This window comes from Peromyscus californicus, unplaced genomic scaffold (genome assembly GCF_007827085.1).
Source record: "Peromyscus californicus insignis strain IS unplaced genomic scaffold, ASM782708v3 Scaffold_21__1_contigs__length_65335640, whole genome shotgun sequence".
In the NCBI taxonomy this organism is placed as follows: Eukaryota; Metazoa; Chordata; class Mammalia; order Rodentia; family Cricetidae; genus Peromyscus; species Peromyscus californicus.
This window is the reverse complement of record NW_026294514.1, coordinates 61802166-61813503: the sequence shown is the minus strand read 5'-3', so window position 1 is coordinate 61813503 and position 11338 is coordinate 61802166. Positions and strand designations below refer to the sequence as shown.

Here is an 11338-nt window from a genome sequence, read left to right as displayed (position 1 = left end):
CTTGGCTACAAGGATTAGTAAGAAAGGTGGTCTCCATCTGGGGTTGGACAGGGTACTTGTTCTCACGGTAATTTCTGTGTGAGCTTGACCTGGCCTTTGTGCTCTGAAAGAGTTGCTTCTAACTGCTTCCAGACATACGTGCCCTGACAGGGCTTTTAATTTTATTTCTTTGTCAACTTGACACAAGCTAGAGTCACCTAAGAAGAACCTCAATTAAGAAAATGCTCCCATCAGATTGGCCTGTGGGTAAGCCTCTGGGGCATTTTCTTGATTAATGTGGGATGGCCCTGCCCACTGTGGTACAATCCCTAGGCAGATGGTCCTAGGAAGTATAAGAAGGCAAAGTGAATAAACCACAAGGAACAACAGTCAGCGATCCTCCAGCCTCTGCTTCAGTTCCTGCCTCCAGGTTCCTGCCTTGAGTTTCTGCCCTGACTTCCCTCAGTGATGGAATAAACCACAGCTGTTTTTGGTCTTAGTATGTATCACAGCGATAAAGAAGCGGACTAAGAAAATGCATGAGTTCCCTGTTTCAGAGCCTTCTGGCTGATGCAGTGTGATTGTCAGGGTTTCACAAAGGGGACTCCATTCTGACTCGGAGCGCTTTCATGCTGCTCAAGATCCACATGGAGTTTTTCATCTTTATTTTCTGAGAACCTGAGGGTCTAAGGGGTCATTTGGCTATCGACAGCTGAGCCAAAATGGCAGCCAAGCTCTATGTGGCTCCAACCTGTTGCTCCCCAGGGAACATGACATTTTTCTAAACCCCAGGAAGTCTGCTCCCACTGAGCACGAGTTGCTCAATGTATCCATTTGAAGAAACAACTTGACTCACACTGCCCCAGGTCATCTGATTCAGGAGTGACTGGGTTGGTAGCTGGCAGACTTCTTCCAGACTAATGAGAAACCGCATCCTAATTATGCCAGGGCTGGGCCTAGATGCTGACATTGTCCCTGAAGTGTGCCTTGTCAGATGAGTGGGAGGCAAATAGGAGGACTCCTTTAGGTGTATATAGGCATGAACTGACGAGGGCTGAGACTGGAGTCAAGGCCAGGGAGACTACAGGAGCCACGGCAACCTTCTAGAAACCAGATTCCCACTGCCTCTGTCCTTCCAAGTCCAGACTTCCCTGGATCCTGCGTGGCACACGCTCCTGGAGGTATGGCTTATCTCTACATTGACCAATATGTCTCTCTGTTGACATAAACAGGCGTTCTTGCTGCCAGGGCATCGTGGGAAGTGATGTCAAGGTGTGTGGGAAAGCTTCCAGTGAGAGCAATTTAAAGAGTATGCTGGTGACATAGTATCTGAGCCCGTGCTCGTGGAACGCACACCTTCATGGGTGCTTGGGTACTCTGAGGGCATGTAGGATGGGGACAGGTTGGGGAAGGAGACTCGATCAGCCACTGACCAGATGATTCTGCTCTTAAATGACTGTTGCTCTAAGCTTCTAAAGAGAGTGCTCAGTGTGTCAGTTCTGTGTGATTCAAAGCCCCCATCAGTTTAGGACTGGATTCCCACCAAACACTCGATCCAGGTGGAGTTGGAGTTGTTGAACTGGCTGGAGGTGGTTTTACTTGGGGGAGAGGCTGACCACACTTTGGGCTGATGACCCTGAACAAGGCTGCTTTCCTGGTGCCATCATTTGCCCAGGGTAGACAACTGCTATTCCTTGGAGAAAAGGCACCTTTCCAGGGCTGGAGCCAATAGGCAGTGTCCATCTAGACTACTTCAGAACAACTGAAAACTCACTAACTCAGACTAACTAGAAAAACTAACTTGGAACAAAGGCTTTTCTGTGGAAAGCAACACAGACCCCTTCATCCTTCCCCATAACTACTGACATTTGGATGTTCTTTGGGGTCCTGGAGGGTGGGGCCGGGGCCTGGTTGCTTATGTTTCTAGTACTTAGAAGGTGCCAGTTTATAAATTATCAAGCATCTCTTGAAGAGAGCAAGTGAACCAGCAATGAGATCTCTGGCTTTGCAGGATATGTGCCGGGCTGTACCCCAGCAGGAATGGAAGAGGAGGCAGTGAGACCCTTGGCTGAATGTCTCTGGAGTGTGTGGGTTGTGGAATCTGGCAGATCCAGGCTCAGAGCCACATGCTCCACCACCCGAGGCTGTGTACTTGTGGGGAGCCACCTACCACCTTTGTGACCCACTTTTCAATTTCCTCACAGCTGTGACAGAGCGCTGATGCCTGCTTGCCTGGAGATGTGAGAGAAGTGAGCTTCCTCACGGAAGACTCTCTGAGCTTGGTGGTCAGAGCAGGGTCAGTAAGCCTTGGGTAGCCTTAGGGAGGCCCAGATGAAATTGCTGTTATACAGTCCTTTCTGATCTACTGGCAGTTTCTTGCATGGAACGTGATGGCATCATCTTTCTCATTGCTGGTCCACTGTAATAAGTCTTGGCTTATGCTGAGGCCCCTGTCTATTCTCCAGCCTCTGCCGGGTCCCATCCAGGCTCATTCACTGCCTGTGGAGGGGACCTCTGTGGCTGCCTCACTAGCCTGCTGCTTACTATGAGGAGAGAGAAACTTTTCCAACAGTGAACAATCTTTTTAAGAGTACCAAGGTCCCAAACCGGAGTTTGGGGAAGGTGGAGCGGCACTATGTGGGTGGGTTAAGTGTGGGGGCCAGAAGTCAACCTTGGGTGTCATTCAGGGTCTCTCACTTTACTGGAAACTCATACTTTAGCTAGGCTGGCTGGCCAGGGAGTCCCAGGGATCTGCCTGTCCCCGCCTTCCCTGGGGTTACAAGGATACAGTGTCAGGCTTGGCTTTTTACACCAGTTCCTAGGCTAGAACTCAGGTCCTCATGCTGTCGAGGTGAGCATCTTATTGACTGAGTCATCTCTCCTTGGCCTCAGAATCTGTCTGCGCTTTTGACTCTTGACATTAGCTCTGTTCCCATTGCATCATCTGGAAGCAACTGCCACTGTGTGGAGGCAGAGCTGTGCCAAGATGCCCCAGAGGGCCCTAGACACTGGCTCAAGTGCAGAGGATGGAGCTTGGAAGTGCCTTTGCACTCAGCTTGGCTAATTAATTGGTGGCCATAGTACTGATGTCTGCCACATGGTACTGATGTGGGGGTAGCAGGAGGATTAAATGATGAATAAATATTTGCGAGTAATAAAGTTTCTAAATACAATTCACAAGGATTTCTAGAAATATCAGGTACTTAGAGAACACAAGGCCTTTTGTAAGGAGCATCTGGGTGGGGGTTGGGAAGTTGTTAGTGACTGTGTGAGTTTGGGCTGAAGGGGTGGGTAAGACATCTTGTGCTGACCTTGAAGTCCTTTTCTCTGATCTCCTCCACTCCTAGGCTCAGTCTTGTCTCTAATGCACAGGGATCAACGTCGTAGACAGACTAGTATCCTCTGGATGGACTGGGATTAGCTGGTACCTACTGCTCTGTTGCCTCTGCTCCCGCATCTCTCTATGAGAGGCATCACTCTGAGCTTCATGGGCTTGCAGAGTGCAGGGGATCTGTGGATTAGATGAAGTAATTGCTGTCAAATGCTCAGCTAGAGCCTAGCCCTGGCAAGCACCATGTAGATATTGGCAATAATACTGACCTTTCCATCCCTGATCAAATACCCACTTCTTCAGAACAGGCTTCCTGGTCTATTTTATTTCTGGTCCATCCCTGGTTCCCAGAATACCATATGCCCCTGTGATGGGAATGGCTGTATTTGTTGTCGTCCTTAAGAAGTTAGACACGGCCGGGCGGTGGTGGCGCACGCCTTTAATCCCAGCACTCGGGAGGCAGAGCCAGGCGGGTCTCTGTGAGTTCGAGGCCAGCCTGGGCTACCAAGCGAGTTCCAGGAAAGGCACAAAGCTACACAGGAAACCCTGTCTCGAAAAAAAACCAAAAAAAAAAAAAGAAGTTCGACACTAAAGGAGGGATCTAGAGTACAGCCGTGGACCCTGTGGAAGCCAGGACCCAGCTTCCCATGGGAGCACTGACGGGCCTGTCCTGGTTTGCTTGCTGTTTTTGTGATAAACACTAGGACCAAAGACAACAGTTTGTTCAGCTTGCACATCCCCGTCATACTCCATCACAGAGAGAAGCTAAGACACTCGGGGCAGGAACGGAAGCAGAGGCCATGGAGGAGCGTTGCTTACTTCCTGGCTTGCTTTTGTGTCTTGCCCAGCCTGGTTATACAGCTCAGGCCACCTCCCCGGGAGTGGTACCTATAAAGGGCCAGGGCCCCCCACATCAAACACTGTTCAAGAAGATGCCCCCACAGACACACCCACAGACTAATATATGGAGGCATTTCCTCCGCTGAGGTTCCCTCTTGCCAGTTGACTCGAGTCTGTGTCAAGTTGACAAAAACTGACCAGCACCTACTCTTGAATATGTAGCTCTTGCTGCCTCAGTCTCTAGGAGACACCACCACCACTGCTTCAGTCGCTACTGGCTGTTTCATCCAGCTTTCCAGCCAGTCCCACATGGAGAACTACAGCGGCTCATCTTCTACTCTCTCTCCTCGAAACTGAGAAAGGAACTGCCTTAGAACTGCTTAGATTGGATCAATCATCTGCCTAAAACATTCCCAGAAACCTTCTGCTTGCCTCTAGGCTAAAATCTAACTCTGGTGGTCAGTAAGGCCATGCAAAGATGTTCAACATCATTAATTACCATGGAATACGACCCAAACTACACCGGGCTAACCCCACACAGCCTCTAGGATGCCCAGAATGGAAAAGACACAATGACAGTTGCTGGCTACAGTGTGGGGGGCTGGAACTCCCTTCACACCCAGGGAGAAGATGGAAGTGGTAAAGTTGATGTGGAAAAGATTCAGTGGTGACTCAGGAGTACAGTGTTCACCCAGAATGCTGAGGCCTTGTGTGTGCTCCCCAGCACTGTCCAGCACTGCATAGACCAGATGTGGTTGAACATGTCTCTAATTCTCGTACTTGTGCAGTGGAGGCTTGAGGACCAGGAATTTGAAGTCATCCTGGCCACGTATAAGAGACCCTTTTTCAAAACAGCAAACAAGTAAATACATAAATAATGAATTACTGATGTCTGCCGTAACATGAATGAATCTTAGAAACAACATGCCAAGAGAAAGAAGCAAGGTACAAAGACCGTGTACTGGGTGACTACTTGTATAAGATGTATACAACAGGCAAAGCCAGAGATAGAGAGGACATTGATGGTTTCCTGGAGCTTGGGCTGGGGTAGATCTCACAGTTACAGGATGTGTCGATGGGCAACGAAAACATCTGGAATCTGATCGTGGCAATGTCTGCACAGCCTTAGGAGGGTCCTCTGAAATCATTGTATGGTTCTTTGAGAAGCTGAATTGTGTACTATGCATCCCTTTTGAAAATGGAAAGTGGTCCTTCTCTGTAGGATGGACCATCCAGGAGACACAGTTGCTAGTTCTGGCCAGAGGCCTTCATCCCTCTCCCAGACTCCATCTTCTCTCTCTCTAAACCACGAGCTCTTGTCACATCACTGTGCTAAGCCCACTTGGTCCCTCCTCTGGGGTTTGTTCTCAACCCCTGCTGTTGCTCTGAAGCCACATTCCCCTCTTTGAGCCCAAAGAACTAGCGCGTGATTCTTTTCTGGCTCCTCCTGGTGGCTCCTCTGACTCCCTTTCCTGTCTCAGGCTCTTTGTGGATGGATGTCCTTGGCTAAACCCCCACATTGTATACTGAAGCCCAGCTCATTGAAATGGAGAAAGTTTGGCCCCAGGAGCATCCTAAAATCAACATTTAAATCTGATTATATGGCTACTGAAGAATTTCCGTTAAGGACCAGTTTTTCAGCAATCGATCCAGTTTCTAAGACACTGAAACTTCATCTTTCTCCTCATTTTTTCCTTTTAATTGTATTCAACTCTCTCCTATTAAGGTCTATATGACAGTTATATCCATGGAGGAAGATTACAGTTTGCAGGCCTAGATTTTGTTTTGTTTAGTTTTTTGTTTTCTGTTTTTTAAAACTGTCTCAGTCCAGCCCAGGCTGGACTTGAATTCCAAACAGTCTTCCTGCCTCAGCTTCTTGTGTAGGCGTGAGCCACCAAAGCTAGCTTCAAGTCTCCATTTTAAAGCAAAGATTTGTCTCCACCCACTGCACATTTTTCCTTAGATAGCATCTGCCCTTCTAAATGTCATTTTGCTGCATTGTCCCAGTAACATTTATTGTGACTTGAACAATAGGCTGGTAAGACTACACCTCTCAAAAAGGGTTAAGAACAAGTTGTAAATGAGTAATATACTACATGGTAGAAAAATCCAGGGTCGCCCCGTCTCCTGTTTGCGGGACCCACTCTTTCATTTCCCCTCCCCAGAGGGTAAAGCATGGGGAAGATGTCATAGGAAGCTAGTTGCTCCCTCAGCAGCGATTTGGTTGAGGTTTCTGAAGTCATTACCTGCAGCAAGCTTTCTTGTTGGATTTTCTTCTGGGCCTCCAGCCCCCAAATTATTATTAATTATGAAACCTTGGCTTTTAGCTTAGGCTTGTTCCCAGTTATCTCTTATAACTTAAATTAACCTGTTTCTATTAATCTACCTTCTGTCACATGACTTTTAACCTTTCCTCCCATTCTGTATGTCTGACTCCCTCCATGTCTCACTGGCATCCCTCTCCATGCATAGATTCATCCCAAGTTCCTCTCTCTGCCCAGAAGTCCCACCTAACCTCTCCTGCCTAGCTGTGGGCCATTTAGCTCTTTATTAAACCAATCAGGTGCCTTAGGCAGGCAAGGTAAAACAGTAACACATCTTTACACAGTTTGCTCAAATACCCTGCAACAATTACCCTTAGCAGGGAGGGAGTGCAGTAAGTATGACGGAGTCGAGGTGCTGAGATTCAGTCTCAGAGTTGGCTCAACAGACCCTGAGGGTCTCACTCCAAGCTGGAACAAGGGGTTCTGATGTTTTATGACATTGGGGGTGGGGGCTTGAGACAGGGTTTCTCTGTGTAGCCCTTGTAGTCCTGGAAATCACTCTATAGACCAGGCTGGCCTTGAACTCACAGAGATCCACCTGCCTCTGCCTCCTGAGTGCTGGGATCAAAGCTGTGGGCAACCAGCACCTGATTTTATATCTTATCTTAACATCTGTTCTTATGTTCTGGGTAGGTAGGTCATCAAATACAGCCTTTGTTGAGGATAACCTTGGCAACTGGTTATTTCAGTTAAGAAGTTAGCTGTCAACTCTTTGTCAACCTTAGTCACCAAGTTATCCCCTGACTTCCCAGTTCTTTACAGCAACTACTTATCATTATTATTGTTCATTTTTTTATACCTCTAGGACTCCACCCAGCCCCATTAGTAAGTAGAGCCTATCTCTCCAGATCCACAGCCACCCCCTGCCTGCCTCAGGGTGGCACCCACACAGTGGGGGCAGCTGGTTTATCAGCTGCAGGCAGCTGTGGGAGCTGAGCCTGGGGAATGGAGGCATTTACTTTTTCTCTGGAACAGCTTTCTAGGGCTCTGGAGTTATAAAAGGCTCCCGTGTGTCATTCCTTGGCATCCGGACAGCTGCAGAGTGCCACTCAGCAAGCTCTTCTACTCTGTTCTGGCGTAGCAGCAAAAGGTTGCCGCAAGTCTGTTGCGAGGGGAACGGTTGACTTATGGCAGGAATCTGATACAAAACACGCTTCTCTGTTCCTAGATGGAGTCCTGCCAGTGACCACACAACTGGCAATGGGGTCTTGGGATGTGAGGAAGGAAACAGAACCTTTTCGAGGACAGGCCACCAGGCAAGAACTGGCTTGCCAGTCAGATGAGTGCCACCTGTATTGAATGACTCTGGCTCTTAGCACAGGTATGATAACAGACAATGTATCTTCTCTTCCTGCCCAGATCTCAGGCCCATGGCGACCTGCCCTGTCCTGCAGAAGGAGAGGCTGTTCCAGACAGGAGTCTATGCTTACAGAATCCCTGCTCTGCTCTACCTGCGGAAGCAGAAGACCCTACTGGCCTTTGCGGAAAAGCGTCTGACCAAGACGGATGAGCATGCAGAGTTGCTCGTCCTACGAAGAGGAAGCTACAACGCAGCCACCCATCAGGTCCAGGTAAGGCAGGACCCAGCTGCAGTGGCTTCAGCTGGGATGTCTCAACACATGCCCATGTGGGTGCTGGGTGCTGTGGAACCAGGTGGAGATCTCACAGAACACAGGCGCAAGTCCATCCCTTGATGACTAAGATGTAGATGGGATCTAGGAAGCCTGGGAGGCAACTGGAAGCCCATCTAGGGACAGGGTGGCCAAGGGGCTCTAGTGCGCAACCCAGAACTCACTTGGGTTCACCAGGAACAAGTCTTGTTGGTGGACCACATGCTTCATCACTGAAACATCATGGCTGAGTTTCCCAGCATCCTTGAAAGCCCAAGGAAGGAGCAGTTCATTGTCATTTAATATGAGTGGTACCCTTTGAGGGAAATTAATCTGGGGGCTGGGGATTGGATGATTGTGTGTGCCCTCATAACATTACTCTTATCACAACTACATGGTATGGCATCAAAGTTTCTTTTGAATGGTGCCTAATTGTTATACACAACCATGGCGCTCGAAGCAAATGGGCCTGAGTTTGAGGCCTGGGTTCATTCCATATCCAAGGGATGGTTTTAGGCAACTTGGCTACCCTATTTAGGCCTCTCATTCTCAAAACATGAAATGGAGCTATTGACACTTCTCCTTCAGCTTTGGGGGATTGGGCAACACAGTGACCCTTGGTCTTCTGGCGTAGTGGCCGTGCTTAGAGTCCTGCATTGGGACAAGTGATATGGAAGAGGGATGGACAGTGTGGCTGTGGCATCCATGATGTGGCACTGGCAGCAGGGAGCTCAGTGTGAGTCTTCAGTATCTCTGCGTTCATTGGTAGAGTATCGTAAGTAGGTGATGCAGGGTGACGTTCATTTTCTGTCTTACATCAACCAGCCTGTTGTGGTCCATACTAAGCCTTTGCCTTTTAAGAAGGCAGGACCAGCCAGGAAGAGGAAGGATGGGGTTAAGAATGCTTCCTACCGGCCGGGTGGTGGTGGCGCACGCCTTTAATCCCAGCACTCGGGAGGCAGAGGCAGGCGGATCTCTGTGAGTTCGAGGCCAGCCTGGTCTCCAAAGCGAGTACCAGGAAAGGCGCAAAGCTACACAGAGAAACCCTGTCTCGAAAAACAAAAACAAAAACAAAAACAAAAAAAAAAAAAAAAGAATGCTTCCTACCATAGTTACTTACAATTTATTTATTTATTTATTTATTTGTTTGTTTGTTTGTTTGTTTTGGTTTTTCGAGACAGGGTTTCTCTGTATAGCTTTGGAGCCTGTCCTGGATCTCACTCTGTAGACCAGGCTGGCCTCAAACTCAGAGATCCGCCTGCCTCTGCCTCCCAAGTGCTGGGATTAAAGGCATGCGCCACCGCCGCCCGGCCTTACAATTTTTTAAATCACATTTACTTGCTTGTTTGTCTATGCGTGCACTTGAGTGAGTCAATTCTCTTGTTCCATCGTGTTGGCGCTGGAGACTGAACTCAAGTCATCAGGCTTGGTGGCATGTACCTTAACTTGCTGAACCATCTGCCGGCCCCCGAGTTATCTTTGTGTCTTGGGGGTCTGGCACATCACGGGTGTTCTGCAAATATCTGTTGGTGGGGATCCAAGTAACAGAGCCTTCAGGGAGGAAGGAGGGGTTTTGAGAGAGGGAGAGGGACCTGGCTCCAGCTGCTCTGGTGGCAATCGGTAGGTGAAGTAGTCCTTTCACGGCCTTTGGCTCTAAGGTACAGCTGCCCCATGGACCCCCAGAGTAACCCCTGTCATTGTCACGGCAATCTCAAGTTTGTATTTCTCTTTCTTCCCTCTCCTCACATTCAGTGGCAAGCTGAGGAGGTGGTGACCCAAGCCCGGCTGGAGGGCCACCGCTCCATGAACCCATGTCCCTTGTATGACAAGCACACAAGGACCCTCTTCCTTTTCTTCATCACCGTCCCTGGGCATGTATCAGAACACCACCAGCTCCAGACCAGGGTTAATGTCACACGCCTGTGTCACATCACCAGTAACGACCATGGGAAGACCTGGAGCCCCGTCCAGGACCTCACAGATACCGCCATTGGCAGCACCCACCAGGACTGGGCCACATTTGGTGTGGGTCCTGGGCACTGTCTGCAGCTGCGAAACACAACCGGGAGCCTGCTGGTGCCTGCTTACGCCTACCGAAAACTACACCCTATCCACGTGCCTGCCCCCTCTGCCTTCTGCTTCCTCAGCCACGACCACGGGCACACGTGGGAGCGAGGCCACTTTGTGTCCCAGAACTCACTGGAGTGCCAGGTGGCTGAGGTTGGCACTGGAGCTCAGAGGGTGGTCTATCTCAATGCTAGGAGCACCCTGGGAGCCAGGGTCCAGGCACAAAGTCCTAACGGTGGCCTGGATTTCCAGGACAACCAGGTAGTGAGTAAACTTGTGGAGCCTCCCAAAGGCTGCCAAGGAAGTGTGATTGCCTTCCCCAACCCCACCTCAGGGGCAGATGCCTTAGATGTGTGGCTGCTGTATACCCACCCTACGAACTCCTTACAGAGGACCAACCTGGGTGTGTACCTCAACCAGAAGCCACTGGACCCCAAGGCCTGGTCAGAGCCCACTCTGCTGGCCACAGGCACCTGTGCCTACTCAGACTTGCAGAATATGGGGCATGGCCCTGATGGCTCCCCACAGTTTGGGTGTCTGTATGAATCAGATAACTATGAAGAGATCATTTTCCTCATGTTTACCCTGAAGCAAGCTTTCCCACAAGTTTTTGGTGCCCAGTGATCTTGCTGCATATGGCCCAAAGTGCTCCTGTGTGCCTCAAAATACTCACCTCTCTTTCCTTCCAGCTTCCTCTAGACTTTTGAATCCAGCTCTTGGTCCCCTTCCTTGTGAGTATGCAGAGAGCTTGGTCTCTTGGTTCTTCACAGGCTTTGCTGTTCCAGCCTCCTCAGTGGGTTCTGATCCCAGCCCAGAAAGCAAAGGAGCTGACTTTCTCCCGCCTCTTGACAGGGAAGGCGGTACAGCATACTCACTCTGTCACTCTGCATGTCAGCTGTCAATGGGCCAGCTTAGCTCGCCCGTCTCCCCACTCCTGGTTTTTTTTGGATGAGTCTTAATAAATTATCTAATTCAGCCTATTTCTTCCTGGAAAAATGTTCACAGCGTCCCTGGGGAAATGTTGAGCCAAAGATATGAATTAACAAAGACCTCAATATCTGTGTGTGTGTGTGTGTGGTGTCTTTGCCAATGCTTTAGAGTAGACAGCGTCAAAACACTGCTTTTTGAACCTGCTAAGCGATTGTACTAATCTCTGAGGAATGTTCTAACAAATCACCTCCAGCTTG

General features: G+C 49.4%; 1 protein-coding gene across 2 annotated transcripts; it reads left to right on the top strand.

The window, feature by feature from the left end:
* The first annotated feature begins 1061 nt into the window (after positions 1-1061).
* On the top strand, positions 1062-11131 carry Neu2 (neuraminidase 2). Of its 2 annotated transcripts, none has more exons than XM_052749305.1 (3): positions 1062-1160; positions 7834-8045; positions 9837-11131. In XM_052749305.1, exons 2-3 carry the CDS (start codon positions 7845-7847, stop codon positions 10773-10775), a joined length of 1140 nt encoding a protein of 379 aa, XP_052605265.1. In that variant the 5' UTR covers positions 1062-1160; positions 7834-7844; the 3' UTR covers positions 10776-11131. The 2 variants fall into 2 exon arrangements, with proteins under 2 accessions (XP_052605265.1, XP_052605264.1); XM_052749304.1 differs by lacking the exon at positions 1062-1160 and adding an exon at positions 7370-7730.
* The last annotated feature ends 207 nt before the right edge of the window (positions 11132-11338 follow it).

What these genes read in the sequence shown, in the direction of transcription:
- Neu2 (XM_052749305.1), top strand. Translation starts at nt 7,845, where the DNA reads ATGGCGACCTGCCCTGTCCTGCAGAAGGAGAGGCTGTTCCAGACAGGA. An exon ending in CAGCCACCCATCAGGTCCAG is followed by an intron (nt 8,046 to 9,836) that starts GTAAGGCAGGAC and finishes CCTCACATTCAG; the next exon opens with TGGCAAGCTGAGGAGGTGGT.